Source organism: Agelaius tricolor, unplaced genomic scaffold, assembly GCF_023055355.1.
Source record: "Agelaius tricolor isolate 1412-34295 unplaced genomic scaffold, bAgeTri1.0.p SCAF_25, whole genome shotgun sequence".
Classification (NCBI taxonomy): domain Eukaryota; kingdom Metazoa; phylum Chordata; class Aves; order Passeriformes; family Icteridae; genus Agelaius; species Agelaius tricolor.
Genome location: NW_027269285.1, coordinates 3,663,941 through 3,686,262, shown reverse-complemented (window position 1 = coordinate 3,686,262; position 22,322 = coordinate 3,663,941). Strand labels below are relative to the sequence as shown.

The following is a 22,322-nucleotide window of genomic DNA, read 5'->3' as shown; positions in this document are numbered from 1 at the left end:
CTGACCTGTGAAGGTGTTGGCTCTGTGACTAACACTCTGCAAACAGACTGATTAATTCGGAAAAGCCACGGCTGGCCAAGCCTTGCTTTGCTTTGTTTGCTGCTGCATAAGGACCAGGTAGCAGAGAGCACTGTCTTTCTCTAGGACTACCCTGAAAGAGATGGAAAATGGTGTGCTCCTCTGAGTTTTTGAGATTTATTTAAAGGAGTATCCAGTGCTGTTGTCAGGGAAGAATGGACCCTGTTCAGCTCATTCCCTTTGTGTACCAAGCAGCTCAAGCCATGATACTTTGCACAGTACAATAGTGCCATTCTTTATCCTGACTTTTGCCTAAGCTGATGGTGGAGCAGAAGTTTCAGCCATTTCACTCTCAAATATGAAGTTCTAATCAGCATAAGCAGTTTTGAAAATATGAGTAGGTGCTGGGTGGTATCTCTTGCCACTTGCATCTCTTTGAAAATCCAGCCTTTTGCATCCAGTCCCACTCACGTTTCAGCTCTCAAGAAGATTCAAGTCTTCCTCATGGTTTGATCTACTTTTGTGCATCCCTTCAGTATTTGTTACCAAGCAGTCCTACCATTCCCAGAGGTTTAGGGATAGGGAGGTTGAGCAGTGTGGCAGAATGTGCAGGGATTTTGTCTCTGTAGGTGTTGTATGAAGTAGCCCAGCAGTGCAGGTAAGGGCTGCTGTTCTATCTGCCCTACTTCTCAATGTTTGCTTTTCCTCATGCCACCGTGAAATGTGTCAGTGTGTTTCCTGTTAATTTGGATATCACAAGATCTCTGGTCAGCAGGGAAGTTGTTTTTTAACTGTTTCATTTGCTTTAAACAAAGGGGGGGGGGAAGGCAGGAGGAAAATAGGGGATTTAATAAAACAGATGTGTACTGAAACCTTTTAGTGAAAAAGTACTTTAAAGGACTCAAGTGTACAGCAATCCTTCCTCTGTGCTGTACAGTCTCCATTTCCCCAAGGACATCCCTCACTGACTCTTAATCAGTCTCAGTATCAATCTCAGGATCAATGCTGGAACTGGGTGAAAGGGATCTGCCGAGTCCCCTGGGCTTTCACTTAAGCTATGAGGTCTTAGTGGCTTATCTGCTTTTGAAAAATGGATCTTAGGCACCAAGTTAATTAGGTTCTTTAAAACTTTACTCTGAGTTGACAAAAGTAGTCAGAAAACATGTCCAGGCTCCCTGTAACATGTGCTGGTTTATCAGAGTGAGTCAGCCGAGACTGTGGTTGGTGACTCCAAGCTAATGCCATCTTTTGTGACTTGGCTGTGACTAAATTCACATTGATGATGTCATGAATCCCATATTAATCCATTGTGTTAAATCATTCATTGTGTAGCTGGAAGTCAGCTAAAGGGTACTAGGGTGCTGGAGGAATTCTGAATGTAGCAACAAAAAGCTGCTGTTATCTGCCTTCTAACATTGGTTTATAAATCTGTGAAGAAAGTCTGACTGTTCAGTTCAATGTCTGCTGGCACTTCAGGTGTCTTCAGACATCCCAGTTATTCTGTCTGCCTCTGGAGCAAGGGATGAATCTCCTACAGGTGCTGCCAAATCTTAGAGCGCAGTGAAGATATTTTAAATATACCTAAAAGTCATCTGAAATGGCACTAAACAGCTGTGTTTTGGTGTCATAAACCAGGTGAAATTAAGATACTCCTGTGAGGCAGGTTTGTTTTACTGAGAAACTGAAAGTGGTGCCAGGACCTTTCCCAGGCAAGGCTGAGCACAGGGTACCTGCCTGCCTTGCCTGGCTGTTGCTGTGTGTCCCTGGTGCTGCTCTGGATCCTCAGCACACCCTGGCAAAGCCTGAGGAAGTGCTCTCTGAAGTCACAGCCAGAGGATGAGCTGAAAGCCAGAATTGATAAGAAGGACATATTTCAACTAAACCACAAGTGCTAGAGCACAGTAAAATTGTGTGGGGTGGTTTAATAATTCTTTTTATTTGGTGTACAAGCGTGGGCTGTTAATATTGCCTTTACTTAGCCATGGTGCTAAATGCTTCCAGCCCATTTGATTTATACTGACCTTTCCCTCAAGGAACCACTTTTCTATCTGAGGCTCAGGAGTTCTTTTCAGATGGGAAATTTTATTAAAACATCCTGGCATGTAAGGACAGAATTCCAGAATGACAGAACCACCTCTGTCTTCTGCTTCCAGGGAGGCTTTGAGTAGTTAGTCCTTAATTTCTTTTTGTAATCTCTTGTTGCACTGTCCTTTCTGAGGAGGATTTAGGGATGACAGACACGGGACAGTGAAATTGCTGATCTGTTGCAAAAGCAGGAGCTGGAATGAGAGAGCTTTACCATCCTCGTGAGAGGACAAACTTGTCTGCAGGCAACAGTTTGCCTTTCAGAAATGTATGACTGGAACATTGCAGCGTGCTATGAATAGCTTCCTTTGAGTTCTTGTTAGTTATCCTGCCCTTGCAATTCAAATAAGGTATCCATTGTTTCAAAACATCACACCAAAGCTGCATCCCTCTCCATGCTTCAGTCTTACATGACTGAAATGCTTTGTGGGTGATCAGTGCTTCAATTACATCGATGGTGCAGGAGGCTTGGTACCTACTGAAACTATGGAACAGTGAATTACTGACGTGGAACTTTGAATATGTTGAAGGAAACAATGTGTTTTTATTGTTGTTTGCTTAAGAGATGACAGGATTAAAACTGAGGAATAAGGTACTAAATGGAACATTCCCTGTTAACTCCACTGTGGAACAGCAGAAGGCCATGGCATTAACCTTTGGGTTATTAATATGTTGGTGGAGGGGAGGATTAAGAAAAGGGCAGGTTGTGGGACACAAATGGGACAAAGGCCAGAGGCAAATAATTTTGTATTGACTCCAGTTCTAAAAAATAGATTCAAGGCAGAAATTAAAACATTTTCAAAGGTGATTATGTAGTCAAATGCTGTCACTTCCCAAGAGCTGGGACTGGGGAAGCAGGTGTTTGAACTGTTAGTATAATTAAGGGTCAAGTAAAATAAATGTAAATTCAAGGCTGGTGCTTTACTGCAGTGATATGTGTTATCTCAGAGCACATGGAATGTAAAGGCAGATAAATGTATTGAATCTTCATTCCATAATGTCACACGTGTCCCCCTGGGGCAGGTAAAATGTTTGCCTCCTACATCCCTTACCCTGCTAGCACTGTAATTACATTGGATGTTACTTCTGAGCAGCAATCCTGTGTGTTTCACCTTGGAGGATTAGGAAATGTTTTCCTCCATTCCATAGTCCATTTTCTCCTGGTTATGGATGTCCCTACGGAAGGTGCTGAGAGCTCATCAGAAATGGATCATGATGTGGAAAAACTGAGGAGTAATCCTGATGCTTCTGTGAGAAACATTGTAATTGTGTCGAGAATGGGATTAAAATGTCAAAAGATCATCTCAAGGGGTCAACTTTTATCTCATTAAAGCGATACCTTGGCTTTTGACACCAGTGGGAAGTCAGGGAGTGCTCCCTGGCAGCAAATGGTTCATGGAAAGCTCCACAGCAGGGTATGAACCCTGGTCCTAATCCTGATTTAGTGTGACCTTGGGTGAGGTGTTTCATTTCTCTCTGCTTCCCTGTCCTGTAGCTTAAACTAAATTATGTGTTTCAAAGGATTTGAGTTAAATAGCTGGTAATTTTAAAGCACTTGGAGAATTATAAGCTCTGTGTATTGTTATGGGTTAATGCCTCATGACTGAATAAGTAAGGCTGAAAATGGAGAAGTTCTTACTGGGCACCCAGGTGAGGAGCACAGTGATGAGGTGACCTCCACTGAGATTCAGGGCTGGTTGTTTTTCTCTGCCCTGCTCAAAACCAGCAGCACTGGCCAGGCAGTGAAGTTCTGTGTGATTCCAGGCACTGAAAGCAGCAGCATAAATCAGGGCTGTGCTGGATGCAGCAGTGGGAGGCACATGTCTGTCTGGAGTGTCCCACGGCCCATCACCAGACTGGGGGCCACTTAATCAGGTCACCAGGGGGACTTGCACAGCCCTCAGTGCAGCTCCTGCCTCTGGAGCCTGGGGCTGTGGCTTGGCACTCATTGGCAACCACTACACTGCTCAATTCCAAGGTCATTCACAGGGGGCTTGCCCATAAAATAGATTTTAAAGTGGTGTTTATACTTGATTTGGTGTTTTGTGATCAACATATGCACTTAGAACTTTTTTTTTCTTTGGGGCTCCTTGTGACTTTTTTAGTATCGTGTGGTGCTTGTGGGGAGTGGAATGAGGAAAGTATGTAAGTCTTTCTATGGTAAAAACACCAAGTTGGTTAATGGTTATTGATGGACAGCAAATGCCTTGTGATTTATGACAGAACAAGTCAGCAGAGCGTGGAGTCTTGCAAAACGCAGGAGGCACATTGAGTAAGCTCAAAGCCTGCACAGGTTGGCAAGCTGGTGGAGTACAGATAATCCCAGTTAAATATCATTAATTGTTATCCTTATGTATATGTCTTCCATTGCTCAGGATCATGTTGCAGTTGTCATCTGGGACATGCTGGCATCACTACAGGTGCAGCACATCTCCTAGGAAAAGGTGGTTTCCTTAGTGCCAAGTAATTTGTACTAATGTGTAATTGCCTCATTATTTATTGCAATGTACAGAATACCACCCACTGTTTATGGAATACTGCTTAGTCATGTACTGACCAGTTGGCAGTCATGTTATTGAACTGGTTTGGGCGTTAAAAAAAAGTTTTTCAGGGCACTTGCTTTTGTCATAAAATTTTGTGTGAAAGGTAGAAAACCCTTTCAGATTGAATAAAAGCCCAAGACACAGAGAAGGCTTTAAATCACCCCTTAAACTCCATTCAAGAACATTTCTGCTCATTTGTAATGTGGATTTTATACCTTAAAACTGTAGTATGGTTGCAGCTTGGATGAAAATTGCTTCTGTATGCTGGACATTTGTCCTTCTCAATGGTCAGGATGCATTCAAATGTTTTCCCACCTGTGCCTCTGTCTCAGCAGGGAGGGGTTATGCTGAGCTGGGATTTCTCTGCTGGAAGTCACATCACATCATGGTCCTTTCACTTTCCCTCCTGTCCTTCATCTCCTGGTGTTGGCTGTGTGGACACCACGAGCTTTGCTCATGTGCTGAGCTCACTCTGAGTAGGTTTTATGGGCGCCAGGTCCTGCTGGTTGGGTTGGGAATGGGATGATCCATGAGCCAGGGCTCTGACAGGGAGAATTCCCATCTCCGCTTTCGTGGTGCTTTCCACTGGAGACCCCAGAGCTGTGCTGTCCCCTCCAGCTGTAGGTGACTGAATGAAGCTGTGCAGGCCTGGCTGTCCCTGTATCTCTTCCCAAAAACACTGGAGCCTTTGTCTCTGGCCGCACCGTGCCCCTGCCATGACAGAGGCTCTCTGTGCTCTCCTGCCAGCGCTGCGCCGGCTTCAGGGGCTTTTCTTCAGCTGCTCTTTGTCTGGGGTGTTTATTGTGCTGCTGCTGCTGCTGCAGAGTGTGTGTGTTTGGGGGGGAGAGGAGGGGCTCCTGTTTGTGTGGGCTTTATAAACCCAGTGCATTCTTCAAAAGAGATGCTGAGCAAACGGGGTGGTGTTAATGTTAACCCTTCCATGCCCTGCTCTGCTGTGGCAAGAAGGCTGTGGGAGGGTGATGAGGTTGCTGTGTAAGGAAGGGAGTCTGTTCCCCTTTGCTCTTAATGCTCTTTGATTTTCTGTGGATGCTGCACATGTGTGTCAGCAAAGAGCCTCCCAAATGTGGGGAGATGGAATTCATTCTAGGATTTCCCCCCAGAGTCCTTCTGGAAGTTGTTTTTATTGCAAACACTGGCTCACTAGCCCTTTCTGTTTGCGTAACTTGCTCTTGCATCCTGTTTATGTGGCTACATTGGACAACATCTCCTCATTGTGCCCTATCCCCACACTTTATGGTCCTGTACTTTAGGGCTTTTCCTTTTGAATAAGGTCCTGAATTTTCAGGAGGATTTTCTTAAGTTCACAGTGTTTCAGTTACAGTGCCATGTCATACCTGCCCTTTGAACCAGCTTCTTTTCTTTAACCAGCTTGTTACAACTTCCATGGTTCAGATGACTCTTATTGTTTCCTCAGTGCCTGGGGTCCTGTATTTCAAGAGAGCTTTGAAAGATGAAAATCAACAACTCATAAACTTCATTTCCCTTGTAGTCACATAATGCTTTGCATTGTTGGTTGGTGGGGAAAAAACCCAACCAACAACTGCTCAGAACAGCATCAACTAAACTCCTTTTGCTCTTCTTCCATAAGAGGATGGGAATTTAGAACATGGAAAATCTCTCATCCATCTCTGCAAGAAGCTGCAGCAGCACAATTGTTTTAGTGTTGGAAGTGCCAGAAGAGTTTTATATTTCACTGAATCTGTGCTCAGCATAAGTGTTTCAGTCCTTCTTTTGTGATGATCTGCTTAAATAGAGTATAATGCAAATAGTTTTGTGTGTGATAAAAATACATTGTTTTCAAAGACAGTACCTGTTCTTAAGTTACTAAACACTTCCTCAGAAATGATTAGGATTAGATCCAGCATTTTACAAAGTAGTGTGAAGAACTTTTACTTTCAAATAATTAATATCCTTATATCTTTACATCAATACAATTAATAGGGGGTTGTAGCTCATGTATTGCAGCATTTACATATTATATTACCACACTGGGAAAAAGTTTACCAGGCTGTGTTCCTTTGCAGGGGATGGGAAAGGAAGAAATGCAGAATAATACAAGCCTTTGAAACATGAATCCACAGAGTCAGTCATGACTAAACCTATTCAAACACTCAGGTGTTTTTTCCCAGGGCTGCTCTAGGCTCCAGCATTGTTGTTGTGAAACTTGTTTTCTTCTTGCACTAACTCCAATTTGCTTCATCCCTGTTTCCTCAAGGAGCAGTTTCGGCCGCGAAGCGCACGGGGATCCCAGCGCCCCGGGAATTGTCCTCCTCCGTGTCCAGGGAGAGAGCTGTGCTGCGTGCTCAGGCCAACCCCAGGAAAACACAGCCCAGCCCCACCTCTTCTGCTGCACCAACTCCTACCAAGCACGTGCGCCCCACCAGCAAGTCCAAGCAAGAGAATGAAACTGGTGACAAGGCTGTTCTGGAATCTCAGGTTAAAGAGCTCCTGGCAGAAGCAAAGACGAAAGATTCGGAAATTACCAAACTTCGTTGTGAGTTGAAGAAATGCAAAGAGAAAGGGTCACTCAATGCTGAAGGAATGGGGGCTTCCAACCAAAATTTAGAAACAGTATCACCTGTTGACATAGATCCATTAATAAGGACCCTTCAGGAGAAAAACAGGACTTTCCAAAAAGAGCTTGCTAGCCTGGGAGAAGAAAACCGTGCTTTGAAAGAGAAATTGCTTTACCTGGAGAACTCCCCTCTCTCAGACACAACCACAAGCAGTGGAGGCGACAGCAGCCTCCCAACCCCAACTACCCAAGAGTCAAGTTTTGGAAGCCCATCCAAGAGTGTGTCCAGGGGTGAGGCAGAGGAGCACAGGCAGCACCTGAACGGGGCTGCCCTGCGCAATTCCGGCTCCTCCAGCAGTGATGTCACCAAGGCCTCCCTGTCACCTGATGCGTCTGACTTTGAGCACATTGCAGATGTGCCTTCCAGGCCAGCATCTGCCAGCAGCAACCACTTCAAAGGCTCCAAGTGCTCCACTGCAGGAAGTTCTCCAAACAATATTAGCGACCTCTCTGTGGCGTCTCTTACAGAGAGAATACAAAAGATGGAGGAGAATCACCACAGCACGGCAGAAGAGCTGCAGGCCACTTTGCAGGAGCTGTCTGATCAGCAGCAAATGGTGCAGGAGCTGACAACAGAAAATGAGAAGCTGGTGGAAGAGAAAGCTCTCCTGGAGACTTCCTTCCGTCAGCACAGAGACAGAGCTGAGCAGCTGAGCCAGGAAAATGAGAAGCTCATGACTCTCCTCCAAGAGCGATCCAAGAATGAAGCTCAAGAGGAGAAGGTCCTTGAACTGGAGCAGAAATGTGCAGAAGTTCTTGAAAAAGCACAGTTTGAAAGAGAGAAATTGCTCAACATCCAGCAACAGTTAACCAGCAGCCTTCGAAGCTTAGAAAGGGAGCATCAGGATGCCCAGCAGGTGATAAAAAGCCTGAGAGAAGAAAATGAGAAGCTGCTTAAACTTCTAGAAGTGGAACAGCAGAGCAACAGCGCAGTGGCGAAAAGTCTGGAGGACTGCAAAATTGCCTTGGAAGGTCTGAAAATTGAGAATGGCTCTCTCAAAACTCAGCTGGAGAATGAGAAACAAAAGGCTGCAGAAATCAACGTGATGGGCTGCACCTCTGACAACTCTGAGGTGCAGGAGATGCTCAAAGTAGCCCATGCAGAAAAGGCCCAGTTAGAAGCCTCTTGCACTGAGCTGAAACAAGAGCTGCTGAAGGCAAACAGTGAACTGAAGCACATTCAGGGGCTGCTGTCTAAGGTAAAACAATAACAGCTCTAAAATAAAGTGGTCGTTTCTGTCCTTTCATAAATAAATTGGTCTTTACATTGATTGTGAGTTTCCAGGATTTAAATTGTATGATTAGTTCTTAGTAGAAGCTGAGATTATATGATATTGTCTCAGTTTCTGCTGCTCTACCCATATTTTCTCAGAAATAACTATTGGCATATCTGTATTTAAAAAATTGATAGCTATTTTGTTCTAATACCTTCTGTAGAATTTACTCTTTCAGTAAATAGAATTGTGTCTGTCAGAATTGGAGCAAAGAGCAGATCAATAAAAAAGCACTTTGATATGGTGTGAACAAATAGTGTAAATAACTTGCTAATCAGATGAAGAGAAGGGCATAAATAGTTAGCTGTGAATGTTAAATTCTGAATAATGAATCACAATTAATTAGCAGTGAAGTATAGGTGTCATTGGTCATGAGAACACAAGGACATGAATTAATGCTCAGGGAAGCTGATAGGGGCAGCAACAAGTCACAGCACAGTCAAGCTCCTGATGAGATAATTTTCATAAAGCAAATATTTTTACAAAAAAAAGAGAAATGCTCTGTTTTGAGATAGGTAAAGTAACATAAAAATATTTTTAGAACAATTTACCTCATTAGTGAGTTCAGAGCTTTGCTCCAAACAAGGTTAAGCAGGTTAGTGTCCCTGTTTTCTGTGTGATCCTAGCTGTTCAGAGGAGCTGCAGCATGAGCCATCATTCAGCAAGTGTTAATAAAGCACAAGCAGTGATTATGTCCCAGTGCTGCAGGAGTGAAAGTGTGCAGCCTTTCCTGTATGGAGAAGGGAGCATGAGAAGAATGATAAAATTGGCTGCAGAGGAAGAGAGCATTGCCAAAAAGCACCTCCATGGTTTGGGTGATTTAGAAAATCCAGATGTCCTTACAGCTAAAATAGGTGACCACAGCAAATGGAGTTAGTAGAGGAAGCTTTCCTCCACTTTTCCCAAGTGCTTTCTGGAGCTGCAGGTCATGAAGAATAAATGAAAAACTGCTGAGTGCTCAGACTCTGTCCCAAACTTTTTATTGCTTGGTTTGGAAACCACAGATTTCCCTCTTTTTACTCTTCCCTTCCCTCGAATTAAGCTGTTTTGAATCACTGGCTATTTGTGACACCCAAACAAGACCACAGGCTTCTGTAAGGCTGCCCTGCAGTGAGGCTGTGCCAGTGCTGCTCACTGAATTGGCAGCCTGCACCTTTTCCATAACTTGTTCCTAGCCAGAGAGCTCCCCCCAAACCTGGAAGCATTGATCAATGGGCTGAGCCAACAAACTGAAGTGCAGCAGATTCCCCTTTCAGTAATTCCAGATGTCCCATATTCAGAAATACACTTATCTGCAGTAGCTGGCTCTGCTGTGTGTGTTTTCACAGCCCATTGAAAATGCACATGGTAAAAGCAGCAAATTGTTAATGTGGATGAGCTGATCATCAGCCTGGCCCTAAGGCAGTGATATCACTTTCATAATGTTCTACAGAAATAGAAGTGGAGATTTCTGGGAATATAATTCCTCTCCATTAACTGCAGAGATTGGTTTGGAATTGTGGTCATCATATAGAAAATTCCATTTCCTTTGCAGCATCTTGTATTATCTTCATTGCCAGGAAAGAAAACTGACATTCATCTCTCATCTCTGCTTCCTGAGACTCTCATTTTCATTGAAACTGGGTGTACACAATGCTTAAATCCACAAGTAAAGTCTCTAGTGAGTGAGATCTCCTAAGAAATAAGGACAAACTTGCAGCTTTTTTTCTTCCCTCCCAGGCTGAGAATGAGTATGGTCAGCTGAAGGAGGTGTGTGACCGACAGGCTGAGCAACTGAGCAGAACCAGCCAGAAGCTGCAGGAGAAGACATCAGAGAATGAAGCAGATATCAAAAACCTGAAGGAGACCATTTTTGAGTTGGAAGACCAGGTGGAACAGCATCGTGCTATAAAACTCCACAATAACCAGCTCATCAGTGACCTGGAAAGTAAGTGGAGCTGGAAAAAAGGATTGAAGTGAGCTTATTTGAGGGGCTCAGTTTAGGGCTGCAACAGGGAGGAGGAGGTCTGATCTTTGCAAATATTCCAGTTTTGGACATTCCCTTCTATTCATGCAGAAAAGTACTATTTTAACAGAGAGTGCTGTAGATGGGACATTAGAGACAGTCTCCAAGCCTCATTCTTCAGTGAAGGAAGTAGTGCTTGTTCCAGAAATTGGAATCACTGGGTTTCTTTTAAAGAGTTTTTAGGGCAGAGCACTGGGAAGAGCAGTAAAGTCGAGGTTGCTGAGGATGGGGAGCTGCCACCTGGTGGAACCAGTGGCTGTTCCTCCCATCAGTGATCCCCAGGGATGTGTGTGCTGAGCAAGGAAATCCACGTGGGATTGCTTAAATTTGTCTGGTTTAATACCTGAAAATAATGACATATTTTAGAGGTGTTTAAGTACCAGATCTACTGTTGGTTCCATTCCTGATCATTGACAGTGTCTTCATTCAGTTTAATTATTTTAGTGGCATTACCAGAAGCAAAACCAAATCAGCTGCTCTGCCCTCCCATTCTCACTTTCACTGTTGCCCTTATGTGTTTAATGAACTTTTCACGTTTTTTATCATTCCTAGGTAAAGCAATGAAGCTGGAAGAACAAAAACAAGATACAGAGAGGCAGCTGAAAGCTCTGACTAAGCAGATGAAGGTAAGGTTTAAGTTCCAAGACAAAGCTAAGCAGAGCTTTGATTGCAATACTGGCACTGTGTTTTCCTAGAACAAGAGCAGAAATTCTTTCTGCACCCTTAAAGTTTTCATTCTCTTCACTTTGGACTTTGTGGCAATATTTGAGTGGAAAGCTTAGGATGAGTTTCTTTGGCAATATTTTTGGTAGTATAAAGAGGCAGGTGTTCAGTTTTACCACCACCACCTTAAAATAGGGGAAAAAATCCCGGTTGCTTGTGATCACTGCAATAGAGATCAGTAACTCGGTGCTCAGCTCAAGTGTGGGTGCATTTTTACAGCAGTTTGGGGTTCTCATTGCTCTTTGCAGGAGGACACAGAGGAGTGGAGGCGTTTCCAGGCTGACCTGCAGACTGCAGTGGTTGTAGCCAATGACATTAAGTGTGAAGCTCAGCAGGAGCTCCGTGTGGTGAAGAGGAAGCTGCAGGAGGAGGAGGAGAAGAGTGCCAGACTGCAGAAGGAGCTGGATGAAGTGAAGGGCAGCAACAGGTTGGTTGTTTACCATTTTCCAAGGCCAGGACTTGCTCTGTGTGCCTGCTAACACGCATGCAAACAGTGCTTTGTCAGTAACTATTTGCTGGCTTGGATGTGCATCTCGTCTGTTTGTAACTCTTCTGGCGGATTTTGTTGTCTCTTATTCTAAGATGTTTCTGTTCTTTTTCTTTTTGGCAGTCTAGTTCTGTCAACTAAGCCATGAAGGTTTTAATCAGGTATATTAAATATTAAGTAGTTACAATTGCCAATATCCTCTGATAGCTTTGCTTTCAATATGGTGATGCCTTTATAACTCTGTGCAGCTGTATTAAACCATCTGTGGAAGGATTGGCTGGGTACAGATATTCCAGAAGAGAACTTCTTAACCTGAGGGAAGTCAATGAAGAAAGACAAAGTATCACAAGCAGTTCATCAGAAATATGTGTAAATTAATTTTACTCCTCTAGATTTTGCCTTTTAATCTCTCTCCTGGTAAATTCACGGCCATTGGCAGAATGGCCACAGGAACAGGGTGAATCTTGTCATTTCTTTCAGGTGAAGTAACAGTCCAGCTCTACATTGCACTTATTTGCTCACTGTTTTCCATTCAGGATTTTCCACAGCAGCTGTACAGTAGGTGGGACTAAAAACATGGGAGAGCTTTTTTGTGGAGGTGTAGGGGATCAGAATGCCTGGATTGAACAAACAGAAAAGCCTCTTTTCAGAAAATAAGGGAATGTTTTTAGGCTCCAGTTTCATTTGCAGAGTCCCAAGTGGATGCAAAGAAAAGCTGTTACAGACCATGTACTCAGACAAAATGATTACCAGACAGTACTTAAGGTTCTGGGCTCTGTTTCCATTTCTAATTTGTTCTTAATGAAATTTCTCTTGTTGAAAGCAGGGTTCCTATATGAGGGTGGGGAATGATATTCTCATAGCTTCCCCTCTGTATTATTTTGGCTTTTAAGATATATTTGATAGTACATCAAATGAATAGAAGATGACCTGCTAATTTGCAAACTGGAATATTTATCTTTCATCTATAAGGAACATGATCAGCTCTTTGGTATAAGAAGGCTGAGCTGCAAATACTCCTTTTTAAATTGGAACCCCAGAATCCATACAGCTGTAGTTCCAGGAGGAATTGTTCAGACATGTATTTAATGAAGTCACTTTTGGCTTTTGTGTCTCCCTCTGTGTCACACACACATGGATGTGTCTGTCTCTGTGTCATGTTGACTCTGTGTAGCTTGCTTTGAGTATTGCCTTGGTCATGGAGCCAGATGTGCTGTCTGCAGTGGGCAATATTGATTCTCTTTCAAAGGCAGGTAACAAAACCAAATTTTGCATCTGTCAGGATAAATAATTTAACTCTCAGAGTGTGCAAGATGTCTGTACTGAGTGGTATGGGGAACATAATGAAACCTATGGAAATCTCTTTCTAAACAAACCAGTGATCAGCAGCTAAACACTGCAACTTTAAAGCTCTACTGACCTATGAAACAAATTCCTGAAGTTGCCAAAGCTCCTGCTGAGAGCCAGTTCTACACTTCCAGATATTTTCCATTCCTGAGGTCTCTGTCTCCCCCAGCGCCTCAGCTTCTTTCACCCAGGAAGTTCTGGGGTATTCTCATCATCACTTTGTCAGCTTTCACAAATGCCACTGCTCACAATCAGCAGTGGATTCTGGTGCCTGTGGTGATTTTGATGTGTGCTCAGCATTGGTGGAAGCAGTTTGTAGCATGATACTTTAACAGAGCCCATAAAGTATTCCTCATGTTTGCTAATGCTGAGCAGCTGCACGCTCAGCTGAATGTCTGACAGTCCCTAGTGAAAGTTTCTTGCCTGATTTTTAAGCTCTTCTTGGAAAATGTACCTTCCAAAGAGCTTGCTACTCAAAGGTTTTTGGCAAAATCTCAGCCATCTCTTGAGGGTCATTAGACTCCACCTCATAAATTCATCTTGAAGCCAATTTATCTCCTACGACATCCTGCCATTTTCATGTTTGCCTGTGGCTGCCTGAGTTCCTGCCTCCAAGTTTGATTTCACCGTTACGTTCTTCTAATCAGACAAAAAGTCATTTTTGGTTTAGGAACAGCCCAAGAACTTGCAGAAAAAATCCTGATGAGGTCATCAGAGTTCAACTGAATGAAGGTAAGAGCCTCCCAAGGGCATCTTTAACACAGATTAAATGTCTAATTCTATGACTGAGAATGTTGGGGGGAGGTTGGACAAGCATCGACCAAATGGAATAAGGGAAAAAGGAGTTAACTTGTCCCAAGTTAGTACTGGTGAAACTACAAATTGATTAACTCATGCTTCAGGCAGTCTTCTATGATATTTTACATCCTAATTAATGTTATTTCTCTGCAGTAAAATGCAGAAGCTTACAATCCAGTGTTGTGAAGCTGTCTCCTCACAGGTAGTGGAAATGGAAGTTAAATATTCTCCATCCTTGGAGGTTTTCTAGACCAGACAGGATAAGATCCTGAGTAAAACTTTCAAGGTCTTGCTTTCACTCTTTGGCTTCAAATTGTCAAAATTATTTTGGCACTAAAGCATTTTATGCCTTGAACTAAGAACATGGAGGGAAGACAGTTGGGCCAGGAGTAGTACTTAGAGAAATTAAATCTGTAATTAGATGAGTCACTTTGTAGAATAATAAAAAAATTAACCAGATCTTGAAATGGAGGCCTAAACTGAAGATTGTGATGCATCCCACTAATTTGCGTCTGTTTTTCCTCCTCAAGTCTCCAATGCCACAGCATGGCAGTGTCACATGCTTTTCTCCTGGAAATGAGCTTGTAGTCTGTGTATTAAACCCTGCTGTCAGTCTGTATGTGCTGATGTGCTGCTCATTTGTGCCTGTGTTTGCAGCTGTTCTGTCTCACAGGGCTTTGAGAGTTCACTCTGCTCTCACAGCAAGCAAAGGAGGATGGCAGAGCAGGGCTCTCAAAGCAGTGTTTGTTTGCTCCTCAGAGTTGTTTGGGGTGGGGGTTTGGGTTTGTTAGGGAGTTCCTGGTGGGTTTCTTTACTTTGGATGAGGTTATTCCATCCCCTCTAGTTCAAGGACCCTGAAACCCTGGCTGAGGTAGAGCAGCTCAGCTGCCTGGCTGGGTCCCTGTACCCCTTTTGAATGAATAGTCTGAAATGAGGAGAGGAAAGCCAGGAACCACCACCATACCTGTCCTACTTTGATTCCCTGGCTGTAGATAATTAATTTCCTCCTATCTGAGCAACACAGATTTATTCTGTGTTTTGTTGTTGCTCATCACGTCTCAAAGCCAAATTAGTGGAGTGTTAAGGTGCTCCTTTACCTGTCCCAGCCACCCCACTGGTGTTTCCCTGACTCCCCCTAATTTAGAGATGATGGGATGATGTAAAATAGAGAGCTGTACCTCAGGGTGGGCATGGTGTGGCTTTCCATAACCTCCCCAACTGCTGTGTGTCTCTCCACAGGTGCCTGATCTCTGCCAGCTAACACAGCCCTGAAAGGAGGCACAGCCAGGCCTTGAGACACTACAGGACTTGCCTTCAACTCCCAGCTGAAAAAGGGAAGTTTCAATACAAGAAAGCACCTCTGGTTTTTTTATTATCCTGCAAAATTCAAGTGTATTGCAAAGTGTGAATGCTCAGGTCCACCTCTTCCCCATGGGCAAGAGCCTCTCTCTTTGTTTCAGAAGGCTTCTCTCTTCAGAAGACACCAGGAGGCAGAAGAAGTTCTGAATTCCTCTAAAGCCAGCTAAGCCATAAGAAGTAATCACAGAGATTTGGGGATCTGAAATAACTGAAAGCTTTTGTTTTTGGAGGAATGGGGCTATTTTCCTCAAAACAGGCATTCAAACATACCATTTTAACCTTAAGCAAAGATTAAACTGAGTGTGTATGTCTTATTTGTAAAATTTAATGGCATATACATAAATTCTCCATGTAACATTCTATTCTATGATCTATCTCTGTGTGTCTAAATACATGTAAGAGAGCAGATCGTTTATACAGACACACAGACGTGGGGACAGGTCACTGGAATCCAGCAGCAAACACGGATTTACTCAGTCATTCTCAGCTGCTCTGCTGGTTTGATTTCCACCCCTGCATTGACGAGGCACTCGCCACTGGGTGGCACGGCCGACCCGGTGCTGCTGGGAAGGGACAACCACGAGCGTGTCCTGCTGTGACCTTGCCGGGGACAGTTCCCTGCGAGGTTTGTCCTCCTGGAAGAACTACAGAAGGAAAAGAAACGAACGTATCAAGCCCCTTGTAAACACCCTCTCAGAAAGGAGTTGTTCTCATGCCTTTAACTCAGGTGAAGTATTTGATGATCAGGGAGAACTTGAAGTTCAGCTCTGCAGCTGGAGACACCTGGAGAGAGCTTTCCATGGATGCTGAGGAAAAACTCAGAGATCACCATCTCCACCAGGAGATTCTCACCTTTTGCTCCAGGACTGGAATTCTGTGTTTTGGCTGTGGGATTTCTGTCCTTTTCTTCTGGATGTGAAGACCTAGCAAGGGCCTGGTGTGGGAGCAGGCTGAGCTTGTGGAGAATTCCACAGGATGTCCTGGCTTTGGCATGGCCCCACCTTTGTGCCATGCTGCTGGAGTGTTTGCCTATATGCACACTTGTGTTGCCTTTCTCTGCTGTGCTGGCAGCTGTTGAATGTTGGTTTTTATGTTTAAGAAATATACATTGAAGTGCCAAATAAATGTTTAAGTGTTTGGAATTGTCTGCTGCCTGCCTTTGGCCTCTCTTCTATTCTGTGCAGCAGTAGCTTGTTGTATCTTCTTTGTGTGCCTTGGAGTTCAGGAGGAGTCACAATGACAGGAACTGTGTCAAAGATGATACTGGGGAGTCATTATTTCTGACAATATGGTCCTGTGGTCTTAGGCCTCCTGTAACAGTCGTCAGAGCAGTTTAGAAATTTTACAAACATGAGAAGGCTGAGTTTGCCAAAAATCTGTACATTAAGCCCTGAAAGACTTGCACCTTGTTGGCAGTCAGTTGTCCACATATTTCAAACCTACAAAACAAGGAGAATCACTCTTGCTGTTAGAGAAAAGCTCTCTGCATCTATTTCTCTCACAGTGAATGAATGAAACTCAGCAGTGGTTTTGTGAAAGGGACTGCACGTTTTAATTCCTTTGTGGCTCCAGTGCTCTGCTTCCTCCTGGAGCTGCTCCACTTCAGCCAGCTGCATGTGCAGCATTTATCTGTGTGAACCATTCATTCTTGTTTCCAGGAAAGCATACTGCACTTGGTGACATTTTGTTCAAACCCCTCATTTTTGTAGCAGAACTTGTGTAGTCTCTTGGATGGCCTAAGATGTGCTAAGCTGAAGAAATTCTGTGCATGAGGAGGAGTCATTTTGGGTTTGAAGTTATGGCTTATCATTAATCTTTCTAGTTTGTGCTCTCTACTGTCCTGAATTAGCTACTGCAAGTTAAGCTCTTGCTGTTCTGCTTCTCTCTTAAGAAGCCCATCTCTGTACACACATGTGCATCCCCCTATCAGACAGATTTTTCTTTTTAAGGTTAAGTGCTCACCAGTTTCATCTCTCCATTGCTTGTTGGCTGACATGTGTTGTTTTAGTTGAAGCAAGTGGTTCTCAGGATTGTTGTTCTTACCTTTTATGCCAAAGTTTGCAGCAAGGGAGGCCTTGGTTTTCTGTTGTGATTGTGTTTAATCAAGGAGGTTGTTTCAGGCTGCCTATTACAAATATACAGATGGAAGATTACAGGAAGCATTCTTTAAAAAAAATGGAACTGGTTGTAACTGCAGCACTTGAATCCTCATAATGACAGAATAATGGCACATAAATTCTCAATTGACTCTTCTGTGGCACAGGGGCTGGTCCAGTTACTCTGTTTAACATTTTGCATCCTTCTGCAGTCAAAGGCCAGACTGAAAGTGTAATAGATTGCACTGGGTGGTTTGGGGTTTTGAGGCAGAAATTTGTCCTTCCTCCATGCTTTACAGGACTCTTGTAGCTTTTGTGGTTTGTGTAGCTCAGGTGCAGGTGCTGTCACGTGCTGATTTGTTGTTCATGCTTTATGAACCACAGAACAAGAAGTCAAGGCTGGAACTTAAGGCTAGCAAAGCACTGGCTCCCTCAGAGCTCAGTGAATCCTATCCAATCTGCCTTTCCTCCTTATTGGATTAAAGGAGAATGGAACTGAAATGGCTTTTTCTCCAGCCATCTGCCTCTGCAGGCTTCCCTGGCACACAAGGAGCTTCAATGAATTAAAGAAATAGCAAAGTCTGCTTAAAGACAGCACCTCCTTAAGCCCTGCCAGAAATAGAAGCTTGAGTCACTCTTATTCTCTTATTCACTGACACCCTTTAGCCTTTTTCATTTTCTGATGGCTAAAGGGAAAGGCTCTGACTTCTATTTTTGGCTCACAGAAGTTGTTCCACCCCATAGGCACTTTCTGGATGGAGTCTTCCAGGCACTTTATGAAATAATTTCTGGGTTTGTGTTCATGCAGCTCTTGGTGTGTATCAACACTGTAAATACAGGGAGGAGTGGTGATAGCTCAGGACCTGCTGTTCAGCAGCTCATGTGCAGGTTCTGAGCAGGTGGGAGAGGTACAAATAATCTCTTTTTACATTGCTAGACTTTATTTGCTTGCAGCTTTCCTAAATGAAAGCTAGGTAATTGCACTCCAAGTCTACCTGAGAAATACAGGTAAGTCACTGAGCAATGTCATCTAAAATACTTGACTAGAAGCAACTTTCACTGTGTGATTATATTTGATGTTTAACACAGCTCTGGGCCTTCCTGTATCAACTCCTGTAAGCACCTGATCTTGACTTCAGAATTTCTTTTCAAAGGAGTAACTTCTTTATCCTTCCTGTTAAAATATAAAACATTTTCTATTTGCTTTGTCTGTCTTCATTCTAGCCATTGGATTTTGGCCTTCCTGTGTCTGCTAGGATGAAGCACTTAAGAGTTTACTCCCTGCATAAGTGCTTATGAATTGTGATTGTTCATTTATTTAGCAGATGTCTCTGCTGATAGGTTTTAAGTGTTGAGTTTTTACTCTGAAGTGTATTTGTCTTTTGGTTACTTTCCTCACTATAAACTGAGAGCCACAGCAGCCCCTGGGCACCTATGCTGTATTGAAAGCCCATCTTCAGGTAATTTTTGATAATTACTCAAAAGTCTCATCAAACTGCTTTGTTTTTCCTATGAAAATCCTCCTTCCTGTGTGAGGCTTGGGAATGGGCATGAAATGGTAAACAATGCAGAAAAGTTTGTTAGACTCAGTGATTTAGTGTTTGCCAGGCACTGCAAAAAAAAAGTACCTGAATATTCTAAGAGTGGTCCGTGTTTTGGGCAATGCAGTAAAACCTGCTCATTGTTGGATTTACCTCACTATCAGTAAAGACCTTTAATCTGTGCTTGCACTTCCTGCTGGCCCTGACTTTGCTTGGTTTGTGCCTTGCAGGCTGGCAGCTGAAGAGGTGGATTCTCTGGAGTCAGACACAGCCAGCCGCTGGCAGGGGGTCTGCCTCAGCAGAGCATCTCCCACGCCTCCAGAATCTGCAGCCACTGTGAAGTCACTGATAAAGTCCTTTGACTTGGGATGCTCAGGTATTTGGACATTGTACTTTGCAGTAAAAATATTTCTAGCAGTGAGCAGGATCTGCTTCTTGCTCCTGGATGGGTGTTTTCTGTCAGTGCTTGGTGCATAAATATGGAATGTCACAGTGGTTCCCTGATATGAAAAGAGACTGATAGTTGGGTTTGAAATCCAGATGTTTCCATGGTTTGTCCTTGCAGGTAGCAGTGGACAAAATATCCCAGTTCACAAGGTGCCCAGGAGCCCTCTCAGTGGAATTCCAGTGAGGACAGCCCCAGCAGCTGCTGTTTCCCCAATGCAGGTACAAGGAGCTCTTCTGTCCTTGTAGATTCAAAAGGGGTGGACACAGTGCTGGCTCCAGCATCTGCTGACAGGGGGAAGGGGAAACTCATCTGTTTGTTTGCTGTGGAACATCAAATGCTGTGGTCCTAACAAAAAGGATCAAAGTGAGTTTGTCTGGACTTCAGCTTAGAGGTCTTGGTGGACGGATGTGAGCTCTGGAATCCAGTTCTGAGCTTTTATCACCATGGACCAGAAAAGAGGTTTCAGTTATTGGGGGTGAGATAGAAGAAACATCACACTGAACTAGGGAGCTGGCACATGAGTTGGGACACAAGGGATTGAAGTTTCCAAGATGTGTGCTCCCAGTTATCCAGTGAGGTCTGGGAACTGTGTATTGATGCCTGATGATGGGATATTCATTGAAAACTGCTGCTGGGGCTGCAGAGACAAGAATCCTCATGACATATGACTCAGGGTGTTGGGAGCAGAGTCAGGGTTGAAAACAGGCATCCTTACTTTTGGTTTGTGACTCTAAATTGTTTGGCAAGAGAAAAATCATACAAATAGAAGTGTGAAGTAGTTGAGGAACCAATGTATTACCAGATAAAATATTGTCCCTTTGTCCTTTTATTTTTCACAGTTATTTACCCAACTTAGATGCAGCTGATACCCCGCTGAAAGGTTTCTGTATTACTCTGCATGCTCTGTGCTCTTGAGATAGCAGAAACTTCTTTTTGCTCACCTATTTAAGCATGATGGCCAATACTTCTTCAGTTACCTTTTGCACCTTTGTTTCACAGAGACATTCTGTGTATAACAATGCCAAGCCAGCCAGCAAGGGCATTGCCAGGCATGCAGACCTGTCAGACCTCCCTCTGGCAGGTAAGTTGTGATCAATGTACAGACACTGCCTCTTTCTGTTAACTAAACTTGGTATTTACTGTTGGCCTCAGCCTGAGCCATTTTTCCTCTTCTTACGTCGTCAAAGGAAAGTGCCTCCAATATCTTTGTTTTACAGAGCTAATTAATTTTGTTGTGCTTCTATTCCCATCTTGATCATAACTAAAAAATAGCTGATTTATTGTGGTTTGCCAACACAAACTCCCCTTCTTTGTTCTGAAGGATCCATGGCACCTCTCTAATCCACACTGTGGAACTGGAGAGGGCTGGATTTTGTTCAACATGTATGTCTCTGGAATTAGCCCAAAGCACTGTCTTCTGAGAGTTTATTTGTTTTTAAATTGAGCTTCATTTGAAATACATCAAACATTTCAGATACTGATGTGACTGTTTTAGGAGCAGTCATATTTGGGCTGGAAATAGTTTGTTTTGAGAGTTCTCAAGAGATGAGTTTGTTTTCATTTCACACTTTGCTTTTGTTCTCTTGTCATTTAATATTCTTTCCTACCAATGTTTGTTTCCCATTTTCTCTAGGCCCTTTATTTTAATTATCTAGTCCTGAATGTAGTTGTTGCATTGTAATCAAAGTTAATAACAGCAGATTCTTGAATTTTTAAGGACAGATGAAATGTTATATTCCTGTTGTGAAACTACAGGAAGGGACAAAAAAAGCCCCAACAATCAGTCACAACTTCTTGATGGCTAAACTTGATTTTCTGCCATCGTTTGCTAATACAGAAGAGAAATTAGAACCTGGCTAAGCAAGCAGAAGTGTCTGCTTCTGTCTAGGGAAATGGACAGGGTTTATTTACTTGCATCACTTGGTTTCCTGGAAGTCTTGCATGAGTGTGTAGATCCCAAACACAATATAAGACCTTTTTAATCTCTACCAGTTTACTGTAGAGTGAAATAATGTATCGGCTATGTAATATGATGCCAGTCCTTAACAATAAATATCCCACTCTGGGCCATGGATAATTCCTGTTATTACCCATGGGCAGTTCTGTGAAATCTGTTAAAATCAACAGATATTTTATAAGCCATTGTATGGTAAAAATTTATGGCTGCTTATCTAACAAGTTCCTATATTTACAGCTTCTCTTTGTACCTGGATTTAATTTAGTTCCAATAATCCATAGCAAAGGCTTACTCACTGTAAAGCTGTAACAGCTCTGGTTCCAATCTAAATAATCCTAGAAGGCAGTTGATCCAAGCCCTATGCAAACAACACTGAATCAAAAATTATCCCCAAGGAAATTCAGAGTGAAGTAGTCTCCATAATAAAAATCTTCTGGCTGATTCCATCTGACCAGTGTCACAGCAGGGTTCTGTGATGTCCCCAATGTGACCCAAATGTTACATAGTTGGAGAGGAGCATGGGTTACTTCACCCAGAGCTGGTCTTTGGTTGTGATCTTTGAGAGTCAGAGATTTCCTGGCTCCATCTGGACCTTCAAGCACCCAGAAATAAGTTAAAGGGAGCTGAAGCTGAGATAAGAAGGAATTCACACCCCAGTGATTGGCATTAATTGGCAGTTATCATAGGGATGGAACTGAAAAAGAGATGGAAAAGTTGTGTTCCACATTCAGTAATTTCTGATAACATCATGTGCAGTCCTGGCTTGTTACATCACTTTTTATTACTTATTATTATTATTATTATTTAATATATATTGATATGCAGTGATTTTCTTTTGACTATATAACAATATATATAACAAGTACACTATATAATTTACATAATATATGTAAGAAAAACACAGATGCATCTGCTGTGAATATATTGAGCCTTCTCAAAGTTATATCAGACATCATGAGGAGTAAGTGCCTTTCCCTGGGCTGTGCTCAGAAGACAAGAGGCTTTCTTGCTCCAAGTCTGCTAATGGCAGAAAAGAAATCCTTGT

General features: G+C 43.1%; 1 protein-coding gene across 6 annotated transcripts in view; it reads left to right on the top strand.

Annotated features, from left to right (window-relative positions):
* SPECC1 (sperm antigen with calponin homology and coiled-coil domains 1) overlaps nucleotides 1–22,322 on the top strand; it is an 85,037-nt gene that overhangs the window by 43,900 nt on the left and 18,815 nt on the right. For 4 of the 6 annotated variants that reach the window (XM_071447773.1, XM_071447772.1, XM_071447774.1 and 1 more), the window contains 7 exons: nucleotides 6,883–8,441; nucleotides 10,236–10,443; nucleotides 11,074–11,147; nucleotides 11,493–11,671; nucleotides 19,103–19,248; nucleotides 19,438–19,538; nucleotides 20,320–20,401. In XM_071447773.1, the coding sequence (XP_071303874.1) occupies nucleotides 6,883–8,441; nucleotides 10,236–10,443; nucleotides 11,074–11,147; nucleotides 11,493–11,671; nucleotides 19,103–19,248; nucleotides 19,438–19,538; nucleotides 20,320–20,401 (2,349 nt within the window). Of the gene's footprint in view, nucleotides 1–6,882; nucleotides 8,442–10,235; nucleotides 10,444–11,073; nucleotides 11,148–11,492; nucleotides 11,672–13,748; nucleotides 13,811–15,115; nucleotides 16,383–19,102; nucleotides 19,249–19,437; nucleotides 19,539–20,319; nucleotides 20,402–22,322 lie in introns of those variants that run through there. The other 2 variants (XM_071447777.1, XM_071447778.1) reach the window with 2 other exon arrangements.